General features: G+C 44.1%; 1 protein-coding gene across 1 annotated transcript in view; it reads left to right on the top strand.

The window, feature by feature from the left end:
• Positions 1-22012, top strand: part of LOC147748440 (potassium channel subfamily T member 2-like) — an 834500-nt gene that overhangs the window by 427327 nt on the left and 385161 nt on the right. Inside the window, exon 12 of the mRNA XM_086928190.1 lies at positions 11941-12077. Within this exon, the coding sequence (XP_086784316.1) occupies positions 11941-12077 (137 nt within the window). The remainder of the gene's footprint in view (positions 1-11940; positions 12078-22012) is intronic.

The raw sequence follows: 22012 nt of genomic DNA, 5'->3' as shown, positions 1-22012 counted from the left end.
TCTTTACTCCTGTCTTGGGGATACGCTCAATACCCAAGCTAGAAAAACCGCTGGAGCCTGTTACGGATTCCTTTGCACCTCTCGCAAAATGTTACCTCTGCTTCCCTCTCAGTATAGGAAGCTCTTGATTCAGGGCCTTATATTGTCCAGATTGGACTATGGTAATGCCCTATACCTAGGTGCTCCAAAGAAAGTGATAGCCAAACTACAGGTAGTACAAAACACTGCCGCCCGGATTCTTACGGGCGCCAACAACCGTTGCTCTGCCAAACCAGCCCTCAGGTCACTTCACCGGCTTCCCATCCTGGAAAGAGTACATTTTAAAGCCTTTGTACCACTCACAAAATTTTGCACGGAAAGGCCCCCCCCCTCATTCTAAAAGACCTGATTGTTCCCCATAAAACCAACAGATTGCTTCGATCCACGCATCTCCATCTGACCTCAATACCTAGGATCAAAAGGGCCCAAACAGGAGGCCGTCTCTTCTCGTATAATGCCTCCAAACTGTGGAACTCGCTTCCACTACACATTCGCGCTCAGCCCAATATCCTTTCCTTTCGCAGACTCTTAAAGACCTGGCTATTCCCTTAAACCCTTCCTCTGTTGTTCTCGCTCATTCTATCACTAGCTGAGAGACAACAATGGCCTTCCAGCCGGGTATTTCCTAGCTCACAGCCAGTTGGTGGCCGAACTGGGCCAGCTGTGGCAAATCGTCTACACAAAACCTGATCCGCACCCACTCGTACTCACCTTGCACACCACAGGCGAGGGACATCACCTAATAACATGGCTTACCCTTGCCCTCTATAACACTTTATACGACCCCTTATTGGCAACCCGCAGGGGTTGGTAGAGGGACATAAGTCAGAAATTGACCCAAAGGAATGGGATAGGCGGCTCGTCCACCCAAGTAAAATTTCAACACATACAACACAACATTCTACACAAGGATTATATTACCCCGACAAGACTCCACAGAATATTCAGAACTGGCTCACCTCATCCACGGTGTACTGAGCCTGACACTGATATGACACATATCTTCTGGAACCTTCCCTTGGCCAAAGATCTGTGGCGTGAGGTTACAAGAACACTAGCTGACATAACAGGCCGTAATGACCTCAACAACATGGCGAGAGGTACCTTGGGGCTTTTTAGATGTAGGAAAGCAGGGAGCACAGCGAAACTGCTTCATAGACCGGGCAATGCTGATAACCTGTTGGCTGATCACGATGCAATGGAAGGCTAACACACTACCCGGATTGGGACATTGGCATGTGCCGACACTTACTCTGCTGACACAGGCTGATGCTCTGCAGAGTACCAATCCCCAGTCTACTCATGTTAGCTTTTTCTTAAGACAGGACGAGAAGCGTACAGGGGTTGCGGGGTGAGGGGCCAAGCATTCCTTGAGTTGATATTTTTTTTAAATGGGGGTGCGCATGCAGGGCGGGCATGTTATGGGAAGGGTGACCACTTCCTTACCTTTAGTTCCTCTTGAATAAGACTGCTGCTGATATCGCCTATCGTTAACATGTTCTAGTTTTATAACTCAAAGAACCAGCAGCTTTTGCTATACCCAAAGTATATGTAAGTGTAGTATGTACAGTGATTATGATGGGATCACGATGATGCCTTGACATATGTAAATGGTCAGTGTGACTGATCTGAAAACTATATCAAAAATGCTATAAAACCCATTAAAGATGGCAACAAAAAACAGACACGGTGAGAGGGACGTACGACAAGAGAGGGCGGACAGGCTCCCAGGGAGTTTGAGGATGCTTGGGAAGTAAGGTTGTTCATAATATTCTGCAAGCACATTTGTAATCCCCCCCGGGACAGTGATTGGAGATCCAGTTGAGTCATCAATAAACAGAATGAACCTTAAGCTCGCGTCTGTAGGTGCAAGTCTATAAAGGAGTGTGGCACTCTTTTCTCTGTGGTCGGAAACATATTGAATAGATGCACATCAGCATTAACGGGTCTCATGAAAGGCAAGTTGATTCAGGGAGGTTCGGTCTATTTCCAATTGGCGGCTCAGGGAGGCAGTCGTGTTGGATGCCCTAGCCGTTTCCAGGCGGAGTATACAGGATTCAAGGTCTGCTGTGTCGAAATCGGTCCCTATCTACATGTTTGGGATATGTTTTCACCACCCCTCGAATTGTGGCCTTACTTGGAGCCGATAGGGTACTCACTGTCCCAACAGTAGTGCTATTTAGTTCGAAATAGGAGTGCAGTTCTTCTGACAGATGATCTAGAAATCTGTAGGCTGTGAGGAGCCAGGCACTAGGGTGCCACAAGGGTCTCCGATGCTACTCCGGTACTTCAAATTGGAGAAACAGGGGAGAGTTGTCTGAGATACCCCAGGGCAATACAATAGAAGTCGAGATGGAGGGTACATCCGTGGCGGGAAGGAGTATGTGGTCGATTCATGATGGTTTTTAGAGCCACAGACGTGTGGGTATATGCCCGCTTCTGGGAATGCCATGTTCGCCACGTATCAAATAGACCCAGAGAGCCTATCCAAGAGGTGCAGCATTAAATTCTCCCTCAATAATCAGAACACCATAGGGTAGTTCAACAGTCACTTCAATTAGGTCCCTGAAGGTTTGCCTATGTAGGTAGGGGGTGTGAACACTAAGGGGGTCATTAAGATGGTGGGCAGACTTTGTCCGCCCGCCATCCTTCCGTGGAATGGGACCGCCCGCCATCGGTGCAGGGGTTCCTTTAGTGACATTAGGATGCCCCCGCCACACTGGCCAAGAAGGCATGTTGTGCACTTCCATGCACAACGTGGCAGGCACCGCGCGGTGCCTGCCATGTTGTGCATGGAACTGCAGGGGGGTACCATAGGTACCCCCCCATGTGCACCCCCAACCCCCCAGAATCCCTGGGGGCCCGTAGCGGGCCCCCAGGGATCTACATAGAAATGGAAATTGTGTGCCCAGAAGGTGAGTTTCCTGTAACAGCAACACCCAGTTGGCGGCGTTTATGGAATTTGAGGACTGCAGTACGCTGGATACAACCTAGGAGATCGTTAACATTCCAATAAATTAGACTAAAGGCAGTTATGAGGTGGTTATGGGAAATTAGGTGGTGATGGATGGAGCACCATTCAGATTGTGACTGGAGGTGCGACACATGGGAGTAATCACATCAAATAATATGAAAACAAACATGATCAAAGCACCCAAACATCCCCAACATTAACACCCCCCCACACTTCCACCCCAGAAGCATGTGTAACCAAACTCCCTTTAGCAAGGTAAGAATAGTACATAACAGAGTATTCGAGGTAGACCTCCTCCTATGAAGGGTGAAATCGACATAAACAGAACAGGCCCTGACCCAGGGCCGTGATTAAAAGGAAACCTGTATGGACCCCCAAAAGAGCCACTGTACCCGATATAGAGCAGCTGTCCAGCAGGGAGGCCACACGTGTGCCAAGAACCTCAAGGCCCAATCCACGGGCAGCGGGAGGCCGCAATTTGAAGAGTAAGTCCAAAGGAAAGGCTGTTCCCACGGCCAGCGGACCCCCACAGTCCAGTCACTGTCGCTCTGCAGCCTTGGGGCCTCCTGCCGCACCATGCTTTACTCAGGGGAGAGGGAGGAGGAAGCAGCAAGGGTGAGCGCAAGCCACCAACGCAGAACCCGATTGCTTTTTATAACCGACCGCTGAATCAAGTGGGTTGGGTCGAGAGCAGACCGGGTCTGCCACATGCCACACTCTGACCTCAAATGACATGTGGCGGGTCCCAAAAGGACCTCTCATCCGTGATTAGCTGGCTACTATATAGACAGCATGTTGAGGCAACACATGGTCCCCACTGAGATGAGCTGTAGGGAAAGCCTGTTTTTGAGGAACCCAAAAAGGAGCACATGTAAAGGGTGGTAACAGATTTTAGTCACAATTTAAATCATTTGTTGGTGGTACTATTCTCTTCTTAGGAATTATGGTGTATTTAAGGTAATTTTACCCTGTGTAAAATTATGATCCTCTGCTGGGATTTGATGAACCATGCCTGAGTGAAAACTCATGAATTTCTTATAGAATTTAAGTAATGTGCTTCAGAAGCTAAAATGAGACCATCATTTCTATGAATTCACACTATCTGCATCAGCCATGTGAGAATAAAGTCTGACATACCAAGTAAAACATTTACTTCCAGCAGCAGGGGCCTGTCACACGCATGCCAACAGTCTGATTTGAAGCGGGAGACTCATGTTTTTTTTTAATAGACTTTATTTTAGCTTTCTCTTGCCTAAAATTGCCTTTGTTTCAGCGTATGTCAATGCTTGAAAATGAAGCACCCATTTTTTTTCTCCAAAATTTCCCTCTTTGTAGTGTCTTAATGTTGGCATGTATGCAGTCAGTGTTCTACTGCAACCTTTGTCAGTGTTGTAATAAACAACCAGAGCTCTAAGATTCTTATTTCTGACATAAGTGTGGCATACCTGAAGCATAATTAGGACACATTTTCTCTGAGTGCTCAAATATCTTCCTCATTCATTTTAGCAAAACATTCCACCATGCAGACTGAAACATGTACTTTCAACACCAGCAGCATGCTGTCTGTTCACTCCTAGTGATCAACTGCAGCTCTACCATAGTGTTCTAATCAGCAACCATAGTACCTAATATTCTGTATTTTTGACAAAGTGTGGCACATCTCATTGCCATCGAGATGGAATCAAAGATGTACATCAAAATATTTCCCACAGAGGACACTGCAATAAATGAAAAGTTAAGGGAGCTTCATTACAAAAAAGTCCGTCAAGATGGCCGTCCGAGAAAAGAGCCTAAATATAGCCCAATTATCACCAAAGTGTAGCCTAAATATAGTAGCCCAATGGTAGAAGCGGGCAAAACAGCTAAGTAACTCATGCAACAAATAATGAGGTGATCAATTGGATAATAACATAAAAGTAGCAGCTAGTTTAAAAGCCGTTTTTTGCTAATTAAGAACTCAAAAAATATGTCCTAATTTTAGTTTTGTGGAGCTTTAACCGTAATTCCTATGAGAAAAAGAACCCCATTATTTTGTTCAAGGAAATGCTTTTGATTCACCAGCTTTAATTCTATTAAGATGACTTCAAGTGTGCCAGGCGGAAGGGATAGTGGCAGCACAATGCACCACATAGGGCAGGCAGAAGGCGCAGTTGCACAACAATGGATTATGGAGGGCAGGGGGAGGCGACAGTGGCAGCAAGCCAACCATGCAGGACAGGCAAGAGAAGTTGTGGATGCACAACAGGCCATGACAGGCTGGAGGGATGGGGCAGGCGTATACCTACAGACCATGGAGGGCATGAGGGATAGGTATAGGGGTAAGGCCATCAGGAACAGAGGGCAGGGACAGTGGCAGGAGTATCAAGCTGACCATGCAGGGCAGGTGAAAGGGATAGTGGCAGCATAATGAACCATGGAGGGCAAGCTGGAGGGGGCAGTGGCAGTGGCAACACAACAAACCATGGACAGCAAGAGGGACTGGGCAGGTGCATGGAATTGGTCAATGAGGGGTTCGGGCGAGTGGTCAAGGTAAGCAAGCTGACAACACACAGGGCCCAGTGGGAGGGGGACTGTAAGTAAAACAGACCATGCATGGCAGGTGGGGGAACAGGGGCAGCACATCAGACCATGGAGAGCAGGCAGGAGGGGGCGAAGACATGAAGGAAAGGGTAGCACGCTGACCACTCAGGGCAGGGAGGAGAGGCAGTGGCAGCACAATGAACCATGAAGGGGCATTGTGAAGCGGCTAGGACCCACACATGGACAAAGAAGGGCATGGGCGAGGGGGCAGGGGCAGAAGCAGCAAGCTGATCATACAGACAGGCAGGAATGGCAGTAGAAGTACCACCTACCACTGGGGGGCAAGAGAGAGGGAATAGGGGCATGCACATGGACAATGGTAAAAGGGGGAGGAGGGAAGGGGTAGAGGCAGCGTGTAAGAGGGTTAGTGGCAGCCAACGGGCCGTGTATGGCAGTTGGGGGGGGGGGCAGGGGCATGCAGAAAAGAGGGGTTGGTGTTGGACTCAGACGTCAGAGACAAGGGCAGTAACCTGACCACACAGGGAGGGCAGGAGAGGCTGTGGCAGCACAACAGACCATGCAGGGCAGGCAAGAGGATCTCATTGGGCGATGTAGGGAAGGAGGGAGGGGGCCAGGGCAAATACATAGACAGTGTAGGGCAAGAGGAGCAGGGCATTGTCAGCAAGTTCACCACACAGGACAGGCAGGAGTGGCAGCACAACACATCACATCATGCAGGGCAGGCAGGAGGACCAGTAGTTGCTCAGTGGGTCATGGAGGGAAGGAGGGAGGGAGCTAAGGCACTTACATGGACAATGTCGGGCGAGCAAGTCAGGGGCAGCAAGCTAACCACACAGGGCAGGCAAGATGAGCAATGGCACCATTAAGATCCACGCAGGGCTAGGATGAGTGTTCAGGGGCATGGACTCAGGCAACAGAAGGCTAGGAGGAGGTGGTTAGGGGCCACTAGCTATACATGGAAAGAAAGCTGGAGAGGCAGTGGCAGCAAAAAAGGCCATGCAGGGCAGGAGGGACGGGGCAGGAAACAGACTCAGAGACAGGGAACAGACTCAGGCAATGGGGGGCAAGGGCAGCAAGTTGACCATAGACCTCCCTATGCATTTGGCCTCCCTGGTCCTTCATACTGCCTGCATGGGCAGTGGCAGTACAGGGGACCAGGGAGGGCAGGGGGTAGTAGGTAGAGGCAAGCAAAGAGAGAGTGAAGGACCAGGAGGAGAGTGATAGGAGCAGGGGCATCAAGAATACCAGCATGGTAAGTAAGCTGTCCACAGGATCTGGGAGGATGGGGCTTGGGCAGGCAGATAGTAAACAGTGGACAGGCAGAAGTGGGATGAAGAGTCCCCACTCTCTGCTCACCCAAGCGTCATTAGATGACCAGTGCCCTGCTACACACAGACTCTACACCGGTGCATATTTATACACTTAGAAGACAATACCTCGAGACACACAATGCTCAGTAGGTGGCTAACACAGCCATCGCCTTGTACACAGAGAGTTCACTCCCACCAGGTGCCTAAGCCCCATTAGTTGATTAAATCCCTGCTATGCACAGCCTTCACCCTGTGCACAGAACTTAATAGAGAGCTCACTCCTTCCAGACCCCCATGCCCATTAGGGGACTAAACTGCTAGTACGCACAGCCTTCTCCCTGCGCATACAGCTTTACAGAGAGCACACTCTTCATACAACCAACCCTTATGGGTCAAACCTGTAGTACACACAACCTTCACTCTGTGAAGAGCTCCTGACAGAAACCCTACAATCTTCAAACATCCAAGCCTTGTTAGCAGGCCAAGCATATTGCTCAAAATGACACGTATTAGCAGTAAAAACTATATAGAGAAAAATTACTCTGTATGAAGCTTATTAATTACCTTTCAGTGTGATAAGTGTATAACAAACTCTCAGACTCACAGAATGATGTCATCAGTGTTGTCACCAGTGATGTAATCAATTATGTCATTTGAGATTTCATAGGTAATGTCATCAAGCAAGTCATGACGGATGTAACATGTAAGGTGTTAAGCAATACATGGAGGGGGAACAAGTTATAGTTAGCTCCCTGAACCATAACTGGCAAATGTCAGTACTTTTTTGGTTTTAAGTGTCAGTTTTCAACTCATTTCAATGCCTAATTATAATGTTACTTTAACCTCTGTTCTTCCAGTGAATTTCTAAGGTTTTTAGCATAAGCTAAAAACAATGGTTATAGTGACGTTATAGCTAGGCATGGTAAGTAATGCCTTACTTTACATTAAAAATCTTTGAAATTTACTGGAAAAACAAAGTTCAAAGTCGCACTATAGTTAGGTGAAAATGTCAAGTAAAATATACCAATTTTAAACGAAAAAAACTATGAAATTTACCAGTTATAGTTAACTGAGGTAACTATAACTTCCGCTCTAGCTATAATGATGTAATTAATTATGTCATTTCAGGCCCTTAAATCGGCGCAAGCTGCGTTCTTCGAGGAAAAAATTAGATCTTCCTCGAGTTCGTCAAGAGAAACCTTTCAAATCGTGAAAAAACTCTTAAAAACTCCTGACCTCCCCTGCCCCGTGGACTCTTCGGACAATCGCTGCAATGAGCTAGCCGAGTTTTTTGACCAGAAGAGCCAAAAAATTCTGAAGCACCTCCCTAGGTATAATTTTTCTGACCTACCCGAACTGTCTTCGTCAGCACCTCAGCAAGACGAGCCCAGACTGGATACTTTTGCCCCTATTACAGAAGACATTCTCTTCCCTATTCTTCAGTCAATTAAAAGTGGTTCCCCGCTAGACCCTGCCCGATTGAAGGTCATAAAAATAGTTGCACCCACCATCCTTGCCCCTATGGCTAATCTGATTAACATCTCCCTTTCACAGGGCACTGTACCCCCGAGTTGGAAGAAGGCTGTAGTTAAAGCCTTACTCAAAAAACCCAACCTTGACCCTCTGGAATTGAACAACTTTCGGCCCATTTCCCTCTTGCCGGGCATCATTAAGGTGGCAGAAAAATTCATTAACCATCAGTTAGCTGACTACCTTGCATCAAGCGACCGACTCAAACCCTCACAGACGGGCTTTCGCCCGGGCCAGGGTACAGAGACCGCAATGATAGCGGTTGTCGAAGAGACCAGAAAGATCATAGACTCAGGGGGATCAGTGGCAGTGATCCTCCTCGATCTGAGTGCGGCCTTCGACACCGTGAATCATTCTACGCTGATTCGTCGGCGTAGTGACTTGGGTATCTCTGGACTCGCCCTGTCCTGGCTGAGATCTTTTCTATACAGCCGCTCATTTCAGGTGGCAGAGGGCAATTTCATCTCCAAAACTACTTTTGTTCACTGTGGCGTCCCTCAGGGCTCATCCCTGAGCCCTATGCTTTTTAAGGTGTATATGTCCCCCCTTGAAAAACTTGTCAATCCATATGGAATCAAGCTTCTGACATATGCCGATGACACCCAGCTTGTTGTATCTCTAAGCCATCAGGACCATCCTTCCACCGATCTTTACTCCTGTCTTGGGGATACGCTCAATACCCAAGCTAGAAAAACCGCTGGAGCCTGTTACGGATTCCTTTGCACCTCTCGCAAAATGTTACCTCTGCTTACCTCTCAGTATAGGAAGCTCTTGATTCAGGGCCTTATATTGTCCAGATTGGACTATGGTAATGCCCTATACCTAGGTGCTCCAAAGAAAGTGATAGCCAAACTACAGGTAGTACAAAACACTGCCGCCCGGATTCTTACGGGCACCAACAACCGTTGCTCTGCCAAACCAGCCCTCAGGTCACTTCACCGGCTTCCCATCCTGGAAAGAGTACATTTTAAAGCCTTTGTACCACTCACAAAATTTTGCACGGAAAGGCCCCCCCCTCATTCTAAAAGACCTGATTGTTCCCCATAAAACCAACAGATTGCTTCGATCCACGCATCTCCATCTGACCTCAATACCTAGGATCAAAAGGGCCCAAACAGGAGGCCGTCTCTTCTCGTATAATGCCTCCAAACTGTGGAACTCGCTTCCACTACACATTCGCGCTCAGCCCAATATCCTTTCCTTTCGCAGACTCTTAAAGACCTGGCTATTCCCTTAAACCCTTCCTCTGTTGTTCTCGCTCATTCTATCACTAGCGCTGGAACGCTTACGGGCAGCCATGCGCTCTAGAAATCTGTAAACATAAACAGATGTCATCAATTATGTTATCAATGTTATCATAGAACATGTCATGAGTGATGTAATCTGTGAGGTTATAAACTGTGAATGGCAAGTGCGCAAATTAAGTTTCAGTAATATGTGCTTGGTGGTTGCAAGTTGGGTGAAATGAGCAAACATGCCACTACACACAGTATGAGAAGTTAGATCTGTTTCCAGATCCACCCAGGATCGCTTGTGAGAGCATTTTTATTTCTGGATATCTACATTTAGTGAATGTATTTTTTAATGCTCATACTAGTAAAGTTCAGAAACAAATAGTTCCAAAGAAAAAAACCTTCACTTCAACAACACATATGCAATATTTGGCATGGCCTAAATTAATATTACAATGTGTGGTGTCTATCCAACTTTGACTAGCCTTTTGGTTAATAAGCCATTACTAACACATTTTTCAAACTAGAATCCATTTTTGCCATAGTAGTAGATATAAGATAGAAAGAGAATTTATTTCAATACTTTGTTGCTAGAACGCTAGGGAATTTCTTGTGACTTAATATTGCAAGATATTTTTTTTGTGTTAGAATCAAATTAAAAGTACATTAATTAGGAAAGGTACATTTCCTGTCCATGGACTACATCACTATTGTCATGCCAGACATGCAAGATGGAGAAGATTGGTCAGTCATTTGCAAACATGTTTCACTACAATGTCAAAATTCAGGAATGACAGAGCTTAATTGTCTTAAAAGCACATCATCTTGAATAAGCACAAAGAGTAGAATAAGGGGTTGATCAGCAGAAAGGTAGAGTTCAAGTTGCTTTTTTAAAAAAATCTGTAGCATAAATTATATGTATACCCAAATACTAAGAACGTTTTATAGCTCAGGCAGGAACACAGAATTCAAGCTAAATCCCCAGTGTATGCTTTGCCATAATGTAATCTGTAAACAGCACAGGTTCAGGGATACATTGCCCTCAGGTCGTATAGGGAAGGAATCTTCTTCTGCCTCCGTATGTATCTCTTTAGTGCAAAGCGAGAGGTCTCTCTCTGCCCTAGCTTGCTAAAACAGGTGTTGCAAGATTTGGAAATGTCGACCAACTAATTTCAAAGCTGATAGACTTTTTCTGAAGTTGCCAAAAGCTGTGACTTTTCCGTTCACACTAATTTGCTTTGGCAAAATGAAAAGCTCCATATTTGTTTTTTATGTATAATATTTAAATTTTAGAAAATCTGACACTTGTCTTTAACCTATACATAAAAGGTAAACTTCCCTTTTAACTCATCATTTAAACCTTTTTATATTCTTTAGTACATGTGTTTCATTTTTGATTTGCAATGCAATTTTTTTTTAGAAAACTTGCAAACAACTTTTGTAACTTTAAACAGATTTGGTCCCGGCTACAAAAATGCTAACAGTTCCCTTTGGAAGAAGATGATATTTATTTTAAAACTCATTAAAGCACTTTTTTTAACATAGTTTTAAGTAAAAGCTAATAGTGAAAGCGTTTTGAACGGTATGAGTTTAACGAAAGGTCACATCGTTTTTCCAGATATATTCCTTTGGCATTTAAGTTGGCCTAATTATATTTTAGAAGGGTATTATTGTCAAAGTATCTGTTTGAGTAATAAATGGCAACTGAATTAAGTAAACCTTTCGAAATAGTATACGGTTGTTATTTACGTAAACTATTAGGCACAGAAAACAATCGGCATATTCATGGCGAGGACCTCTATAGGACGACATTAAAAGGATGTGTTTTTTATCCATGGTGTCCTTCATGAAAGTAGCTGGATGGGATTTCAGGAAGAGAGATGAGCATTTCTTGGGAGGGATGAATGAAGTGCTTTGTTACAAACACTCCTATAATAAACGAAGCACTAGTTTAAAATAAGAGTATTATTTGAGCTGGAAGCTGATAGCTCAGTGAGCAGAGTATCTTCTCTAAATACCTGTTCCGAAACTGTGTGTCAATGGATAGAATCCTGGTTAGTTAGCTCAGGGGGTTCATGCACCTTCTTCTAAAAAAAAGCCTGTGTGTAATCTGCAAGTTCACATGTCTGAATCGTGCCTGAGTGGACACCTCAACCCTTCATCCTTCTGTGGTCCTTAATCCCTGAGGTGGGTAATACTAAAATCTGCTATTTCAGACGTTTGCAGCAGAATACATTCTATGTGAAGCTGTATTAAAACAACCATTGCTGGAGTTGAAAATTTGTTTAATGTATCCTGTTTCTTCTCTGCGCAGGATTACTACGTTGTGATTCTCTGCCCCACGGAGATGGACCTTCAGGTGCGCAGAGTGCTGCAGATCCCGCTGTGGTCACAGCGCGTCATCTACCTCCAGGGGTCGGCACTGAAGGACCAAGACCTCATGAGGGCAAAGTGAGCTCATGACTTTGTAAGACTTACAGGGGGACTAGTGCCAGGCAGGTAGTTGGTAAGGAAAAAAACCCATCTTGAGTACTCATGCTACCTTCCTATCATAACAGTACCATAGGCTCAATGTCTTCATCAGAAATAGAAATCAGAGGGCCAGTTGTTTGCTTTCTCAAAACAGTATCATATGAGTAGTGACCGCACTCTTATACAGAACTAGGTGAATGTAATCCGCTCATAAATCATCACTGTCCATAAAAACTACTCTTCACACAAAAATAAAATGTATAAACAGCACATGAAGTTCGAACAGAACCTCTGAACATTTCCCCCAAACTTTGGACAGCACCCGCACTGCAGAACAGAGATCACAAATACTACTCACTAGTTGTTGATTCTTGATTTCCTTTCGAGGTAGAACACACTGATCTAACTATGTAGATATGTTTTTAACAGGCTATGTTCAGAGCCACCGGAATTATGCGACAGAGGAGGACCACATTATGCTGCAGGGTTGACTAAATTATGCAGCAAATAAAGGCAAATTGTGCTGCATAATGCAGGACACATTGTGATAGTTTTATTTCACTTTGTACTTTGTTACACATGGTGGCAGTTTGTGCGCTGATTCCATCTCTTTAGTACTAGTTTAGCAATCAAATACAGCAGTAAGCAACTGAAAGATGACCAGTTGTTTTCAGTAACTTTTTATCCATTTGAGCTAGAAACAAAATTGCTGCAAATCCACAATAATGCGAAAAACACCACAGCAGCAGAACTGGATAAGTCCAGTGAGCCTGGCTATGTGCTACCACTGTTTCCTGTTCTTCAAATGAACAGGTGTCACCACTGTATTCAAAGACTGATTCCATTGGTAGAGACTGGTGTCACTGAGAAGCTGCCTTCTGGTCTACTACCTATAACACAGAAGAGTTTTTCCAAATGTCCTTATAATTAGTCAAAACCACTTCCTTTCCCCTCCACTTTCTGAGGCGTATCCACCTGCCTGGACACCACGTGGCCTAGGTAAATCTAAAAACAGCTCTCCTTCCCTCCCTCTCCACTCCCCATTATGACCCCGCCTCAGAAGGGGCCATAAAGGGGGTGCACATCAGCAGAACTTCCGGTAATCCCAAAGCACCAGGGATTGAGGTCTTGACCACTGGAAGAAAGGATGGGATTCATGTAGTGGAAGAAGTAAGGGTCATTAGATTGATGAAGATTACCGGTAAGTAATCGGAGCATTATCCCCTCACTCCTGCCTTATCCCGTTCCTTTCTGATAGATGATAAAGCAAAGCAAAGCAGTAAACTCACACTTGATCCTCAACAAGCACAAATAACCTTGAAAGAATACAAGATGTACCAGATGACAGAATAGGGTATCATCAAATGTGCACGCATTTCAGGCCTTCTGCCCCCTGTGTCATGCTCTCCGCAGCCACCCAACCTTCCTGTACATTTTCCCACCTCCCTCCTCCCCACTACCCTCCCTGATGTTTCTCATCCCCGCATCTTCTTTCAGTGCCTCTGCAGCCCTGCCCGCCGCTTAAACACTCCTACCTAATTCCATGACCTACTTAATGACAGTTGCTCTGGACCTCATTGAGCAGGTGCCTAGACCAAGCAACCCACCTTCCTGTGACTGGTCCTCCAACCGATCAAGGCCCTTTCGGATCCAGCTCTCTTGTTTCTAGGCTCCCTCCCCACTCCTTCTGCTCAAACTCTTCTGCTGTACATTTTTAGCCAGCTCCTTTTGGCCTTTCTTTTTTACCCAATCCTCGGCCTCTGCCAAAGCTCTTTCACCCATCTGTGCCTTTTTTTCACTTCACATTATTGTCAATCTTACACCTGTTTTTCTGCTTGCTTTCTCTTTCACCCTGTGTGCTTTTGTGCTCTTTACACTTGTTTTGCCACTTTTTCCACTCGTTTTTTCTGGGTATACTGACAGAATATTGACCTCAAAAATATAGAAGTAAAAAAAATTGAGGTAAAAATATAGAATGCAAAAATATCGACTCCCTATACTTAAATAGGTAAGTACAAAAATATAGAAAAAAATATCGATGTCAAAAACATAGTTGTACAAAATATCGATATTTATATATATTTAAAATAAAAAAAATATATTAAATAATCAAATGAATTAAAAAAATGTATTAGATTTAATATACATTTTAACAAATATAACAAATAAACGTAATTTAAAAATTTAAACACACATAAAAATTAATATACATATATATATATATATATATGCTTTAAAATAATGAATAAACTATTAATTATAATTTATTGTATAATTTTAAAATGATATACAAATTTACAAATATATAGGTGTATGTATATATTTATAAATATAAATATATGTACCAATAACATAAAATCTAATAAAAAACATTATATTCTAAATTAAAATATTAAACTATTTTAAAATCTTTAAACTTCATTTTCCCACTCCAGTCAGTGCAACAGTAGACAAAGTGTTGGATAGCGGAGGGGTACAAATTACTATTCCCACTCCAATGAGTGTAACAGTAGGAAAAGTGTTGGATAGCAGAGGGGTACAATTTTGTATTCCCACTCCAGTGAGTGCAACAGTAGGGAAAGGTTTAGATAGCGGAGGGTTAAAAATTTGCTATTCCCACTCCAGTCAGTGCAACTGTAGGGAAAGTGTTGGATAGCTCAAGGGTAAAAATTACTATTTACACTCCAATGAGTGCAACAGTAGGGAAAGTGATGGATTGCGTTGGGGTAAATATGACTATTTCCACTCCAGTAACTGTAACTGTAGGGAAAGTGTTGGTTAGCGTATGGCTAAAACCTGCTATTCCCTCTCCAATGAGTGCAACAGTAGGGAATGTGTTGTATAGCGGAGGAATACAAATTACTATTCCCTCTCTAGTGAATGCTGCAGTAGGGAAAGTGTTGGATAGTGGCCAGATAAAATGTACTATTCCCACTCCAATCAGTGCAATAATAGGGAAAGTGTTGGATTGCAGAGGGGTAACAATTAATATTCCCACTTGAGTAACTTTAATTTAAAAGAAATAAAATATTAACAACAACAAAATATCTAAAAAAAACTAAATAAATAAAAAATACATAAATATGATACAAATTTAAATGCAAATATATGTAATATTAAAAAATAAAAAAATAAAAACATATTATAATGTTACATACATATGACAAATACCTATGAATATTATATGAAATAAAAGAAAAAAATATTTTCAAGTAACATTTTTTAATTAGAAAATATTTCGAAACAAAAGATTCATTATTACATACATTTTGTTTTTTTATTTCCTACCCTATAACCCCACACAATTCACAACCCACATTTAAATTTAAAAAAATGTACTTCCACAACTATTATAATTAATTACCAGTTAAAGAAATATTATTAATTAAAAAACAAATTAAAAATCATACAAATGAATTACCTTCCCACACTTTACCTCTATAATCCTCACAACCCACACCTAAAATTAAACTGTAAAAAAATGTATTACACAATTAAAACTTATTTTCAATTAAAAAACTACTAGTATTTGTGAGAAGTTGGCCTGATATGTGATGTCCACTATTCTACTGGTCACCCTGTATCAGTCCAAACAACCTTTATGGTGATGGTCGTAAAGTCAACCTTATAGACCAGCTAGCCTAGTGGTAGCATGGACAAAGCAGTCATAGGCTAATACTTCAGAGAGCATGTGAAGCCAATTGTTTTATCAATAATAACCCCTTGAATGCCAAATGAAAGGACACCACACAAGGTATATATCAAATATATACGTATTTATTACTAACACAACCCCTCTGCACTCTTTATGAGTTCAGAGTTTGAGATACAGCACAAGTTACTCAATAAGCATACTATAAGTTGCACAAATACAATTCTGCCCTAGGGGCCTCACAAACCATATACTAAGTAAGTGGTATAAGAACCACTTCAGGAAAAGTGAATAGGCCTAGGGCCTAGGGAATCGCTGGGACTACACTGAACAACCGTAAGTTAGGAAGTAGGAGTCCCACAGGATGCGTGTGCAGTGTCTAAACACACACGCGAGTTCTCATAGACTTTCAATGGGAATGTAACGTTTACAAAGTAGTTGATTTCGGACACTTCCGGATGGACTACGGGAAAACCCAGTTAAACTAGGACTCTTGGATAGTTATTACTCATGGGAGCACCGGAGTACTCGAGTTACCTCACCCAGGGAAGCCGGGTGCACAGGTGTTCTTTCGTGTCGGGTTTCGTCGTCTAATCCTATGGAGAGATGCACAAAGATGCTGCAGGCGACCAGGAGGAAGATGTCCGGATGGATCCAAGGGTGGATCGGAACAGTGAAGAGCCTGAAAGCAGAGAGGACAGAGTCTGGGTCACTAGCCATTGACCAGGAAGGAACCAGGCGATGTTGAGTTGCAATCAGGTGAAGATGTGAAGCTTGTCTCTGCAGCCACGTGGACCAGGAGGGGTCGACGACAACCAGGAGCTGGATACGGACTGTCCCACGAAGGATCTCGCTGTTGGCGGTGTCGGCTTCCCGATTGGAGTCAACAAGCTTTGGCAAAGGCAACCCACGCAGGAAGGGAAGATCGGCTTCTGTTCAGACCAGCAAGGTCTGGGGAGCTTCCCCTTTACAGGAAAGCGGGAGCAAGCCCAGAGCAACCTGGCAAGCAGTGTGGTTTTAAAAGGATGTCTTCAGGAGGGCCACTAGCCAACAGGCTAGCAACCGCTAAGACGTGTCGAGGAGAAATGCAGGCGCAGGCCCCACGCGGCACTCGTGGAATGCGGAGGGCTGAGCTTCGGTGCACTTACGGCTCGGGGTTGGGGATTCTCAAGTCCTAATGCACAACTTCGAGGACGCCTCAGAAGCTGCACAGTTAGCAAAAAGCAGGTACTGCAGGTAGTCCGGTCCCACGTATCTCGTGTCCACCATGGGTCTCAGCTTTGCTGTGGATGTGGGTAGGAGACAGAGAAGTCTGGAAGTCCAGAAGCTGCGTCGCTAAGTCTTCGGGTTTCGGCAGGAACGTCAACAAAGCAAACCGGCAAGTCACTGATGGTGCCTGTTTGCACAGGGTGGTCACTCCTTGACCACAAGGGAGATTATTCAGTCTTCTAGTTCCAGTAAAATGTCGAAGGTCCAGAGTTTCGTTTCAGTTCAGGATAATCTAATGTCTCTAGACACAGCTCCTAGCTTTATACTAATCTAAGGGGCTGGATTACCTGCTAGGTCCCTCCTATGGGTGGAAATTGGGAAGGGGGTGGTTACACCCTTTTCCCTTTGTCCAGTTTCACGCCAGAGCTGGATCTGGGGTGCCCCAGCAACTGGTTTGAACCAGGCTATGCATGGAGCACCTTGTGTGCCCCAGGCAGTGTCTCATTTCATTCAACCCACCCTGCCCCAATACACTATAGCCTGTCTGGGGAGGTGCTAGCACCTCCCAAGGCAGGAAACCTATTGTCCAGGCTTCTCCTGCCAGAGTTTCATCCAGCAGCAGAAGGTCAGACTCGTGTCTGTGGCAGCAGCATCCATCTTGTGATGCTGAGGCTCTGTTTAACTTTAACCAGGTAAACCTACAACTACATGTCTTCTCCCTCTAGAAGGCTGGAATGCTACCCCCGCCGCCAGGACTGGGGGGGGGGGGTAGGGGCTAGTATTCCAAAGCGTATGACACCTTACACAACATGTTTTGATAAAGCCAAACCAAAGTTAGCATTAACCGCGAGGATTATAATGCACTTAGGAGTATATGGTATGGCTATATCATAGAACAGCTATAAGGACATGGTTCCGAAAGCTGCAGACAGGCTCAGGTCATGCTAGAGCACCATCTCACATAAAACGAAGCACTCTGCCTTCAGGATTGTCAAGGACTGCAATAGGAGTGACTTATAGGTATATATGTGTCTATATGTAATGGTAGGTATAGGGATACTATACCTAAGCAAGGGGTGATTACACAACCTTGCCCCAGCTGAGTGATCAGCTAGTTGTGTCAATTTGTATGGCCAGCCAGGGGTGGCATAATACATGCTGCAGCCCCTGGAAGGACTTGGATGCACCTATGCCCTGGGGACCTATGGTAGACTATACAGGGGCTCACAAGGTTACCCAATATCCAATTGGAGATGTACCTAAAGTACATGGAGTCCATTTTACAGAGAGAGCAGATAACCTGGGGCCCTGATTAGCAGGATCCCCGGCCAACTAAGTCAAAAACCAGCTTAACACTAGGCAAAAAGTTGGGGTAACCATATTGTCAGATATCCACCTTCCTACAGTATTTAACAACTAATGATAAAGTAAGTAAAATTAATGTACTCCCTACCCTTTACCCCTATAAAATTAAAACCCACACACAAAAAATAGACAGTTACCATAATTAAATATCAATTAATTCATTAATATTAATGATCAACAAACTATTAATTAATTAATTAAACATAAATTACTTCCCAACCTTTACTCCTATAAACCCCACAACCCACACCTAAAATTAATTACACCATTTCCATATTTACTTTTCAATTAACAACTAATTATTATTAATTAAATATAAATCACTTCCCACCCTAAATCCCTAAAAACTCTCCGCAGCTAAAATTAATTACACAATTTCCATAAATAATTTTCAATCAATTAATTAATATCAACTAGCAACTAATTATTAATTAATCAAAAATAAATTATTTTGCATCCATTAACCCTATAAACCCGCACCCAAAATTAATTATGCAATTTCCATATTTAAGTTTCAATTAATTTATTAACACTAATTAACAACTTATTAATTAATTAAAAGAAATTACTTCCCACCCTTTACCTCTATAAACCCCACAACCCGCACCAGAAAAAAATTACACAGTTACCATACTTAATTAGCAATTAATTAATTATTAATTAACGACCAATTACTAATTAATTATTATTAAATTACTTTCCACAATTAACACTATACAATCTCCATTAAATAAATATTAATAAAAAAAATAATCATGAATTTATTATAATTAAATTACTTCCCACCCGATTCCCCTATAAGCCCTGAACTAATTAAAAAATCGATATTTTAAACAACTATATTTTTGCAAATGATATTAATGACTTCTACATTTTTTTAATGATATTTCTTACCTTAAAATCAATATTCTTGGCCACGATATTCTTCCTGTGGATATTTGTGACTCACGATATTTACGACTCGATATTTCTGTAGTTTCACATTTCCAACTCGATATTCTGTCTGCACCCGTTTTTCTGTTTGCTTTCTTTTGCACCCTTTGTGTCTTTGTTCTCTTTCTACTTGTTTTTGTCACTCTTTTTTATCACTCCTTTTTCTACTTGCTTTATCTTTCTCCCCTTTTGCCTTGTGTTCTTTTCACTCGTTTTTTTGTCAATCTTTCACCCATTTGTCTGCTGGCTTTATCTTTCCCCCCTTGCGCCTTGTGCTCTTTTCACTTGTCCTTTGTCAATCTTTTAACTGTTTTTCCGCATGCTTTCTCTTTCCCCCCTTGTGTATTTTTGCCCTTTCCACTCATTTTCTTGGGCTTTTTTCACCTGTTTCAGGCCTTCGTCTCCCTCTGTCATGCTCCCTGCATCCCCTCCCCCGTGCCTCTTCCCGGCTCCCCGCTCCTTACCTGCTCTTCCTGCCACGTATCCTTCATGCCTCTTCTTCCTGCGCCTCTGCAGTGCGCCCCTACACCCTCCCAGATCCCACTTAATGGCGGTTGCTGTGTGTCTGCTCTGCTGGCACACCAAAGCTACACCAGAGGCTGCCCTGTATGCACCGTCCAAGCCTAGAACGCACCCAGTGCCACGAACCCTGGTCCAGTCGCCCCTCAGCGATACTCAGCATCACACCTTCGATCGCTCAACCCTCGATGCATCTCCTTTCACTGTTGGTGATCTGTGCCACACACCATGGTAGGAGCCTTCACCTGCACCCATTGCTGGTTCATGTGCAGCAGCCTACCTATACAGCCCAAGCAAGCACCAGCAACACCATCAACACCCCCACCTAACACCACATGCTAGAGCAAACCGGCCCTCAACACTCACTTGCATGCATGCTTAACACAAAATGTCTCAGCAAACACACAACCAAAATCTGGGAACTGCTGAGAAGCAACGTACTGGATCACCTCATCCTGGCAGAAATCTGACTCAACTCCACATCGGCACCCAACATCGCCACTACAGTCATAGCAGGATACAAAATTGTACGACAGGACTGCCTTCACAAGCCAGGTGGACTCGTAGTCTGTCACGTGCTTAAAGTTCACAGAGAGCTCCACCTCATTCATGGAACATCAGCACTTACAGCTGCAAATCTCCGAACACTTCATGCTGGATGGAATCCTTGTCTACCGACCACCTGAACCATGAGCTAGCTACACCAGCTTCATCACGGACTTCTTTGCTCTCTCATCATCGACTCCAATGCCTCTGCAATCTCAACTTCCGCTTAGAAGACAGAACCGACCCCTGCTCAACAGCACTCCTCGAAAGCCTGAAAAATATTGGACTAACCCTGCTCACCACAGAACCAACACACATCGTAGGATTCACACGGGACCCCACCTTCACCACCAATGACAGCATCATGTATAACTCCACAATATTGTTCACATGGACCTATCACTCTCTCATCCACTTCCAAATCAGCTCACCGCAACCCACCAACGTGAGCCTACCCAACCACTGCTGGGGCAAAATCTCAGAAGCAGACTAGCTCAATGCTCTCAGCACAGTTCAGCCTAACCCTACAGACAACCTCAACGAGGACATCACCAACTTCAACAACTGGATCAAGAACTTTGAAGATGCTCTCTCACCGATCAACCTCAACAAGCAAAGAATGACCAACAAGCAGGCCAGCTGGTACTCATAGGAGCTCCGAAACTCCAAACAAGACTGCAAACAGCCAGAGAGAAAATGGAGAGCCAGCCACAAAAACATCAACAGAACCGCATACAAGGTTGCCCTCAGACTCTACCACGAGCAGCTAAGAGACACCAAGAAAAGAGCACAAGCTGCATGCATCGAAGGGAGTTCCAACGGCTTCACGGATATCTTCTAGATTGTCAAGAACTTCACTACACTTTCGGCCTCCAGCAACAGCATCCCTTCCCTCCCAATTCTGCAATGACCTATGAAATGTCTTCCACAGCAAAATCACAAAGATATACAACAGCTTTGCAGACCAACCGGACCCCAGCAATCTCATCGCAAACCAGCCCATCACCAACCAAGACGTCCACCTGGCCAAATGGAAAACTCTCAGCAGGGAAAGTACAGCGATGATCATGCAGACCATCCACTAAGGAGCAACAAAAGACCAATGCCCCCACCACATCTACAATCTTGGAGCTTCACCCATTAGCACTTCTTCACCCACATCAACACCTCCATCACATCCACCACATTCCCAGAAGACTGGAAGCATGCAGTGATTAACGTCCTTCTTAAGCGGCCATCAGCCAACCAAAGCCAACCGAGCAACTTCCATTCTATCTCCCTGCTCCCCGGCTCAGACAAAGTGATAAAGGAGGCCATCAACAAGCAACTCTCAACACACCCCAAACACCACCACCTACTGGACAACACTCAATCAGGATTCAGAAAAAAACACGACACCATAACAACACTCATTGCAGTCACTGATGACATCCATACCATCCTGGACTCAGGAGGAGCAGTGGCCCTCATCCTGGTTGAACTCTCTGTGGCATTCAACACTGTCTCCCACAATACATTCCTTAGAAGACTCCTCAAGCTCGGTATCGAAGGACCTGCTCTCAACTAGATCTGATACTTCCTCATAGGAAGAACCTAAAATGTCAGGCTGCCGCCATTCACATCAGAGACCAAAAGCATGATCTGCTGAGTTCCCCAAGGATCGTTTCTCAGCCCCACCCTGTTCAACATC

Source organism: Lissotriton vulgaris, chromosome 1_1 (assembly GCF_964263255.1).
Source record: "Lissotriton vulgaris chromosome 1_1, aLisVul1.2, whole genome shotgun sequence".
Taxonomy (NCBI): Eukaryota; Metazoa; Chordata; class Amphibia; order Caudata; family Salamandridae; genus Lissotriton; species Lissotriton vulgaris.
The sequence above is the reverse complement of the archived record's forward strand: the minus strand, read 5'-3'. Positions and strand labels throughout refer to the sequence as shown.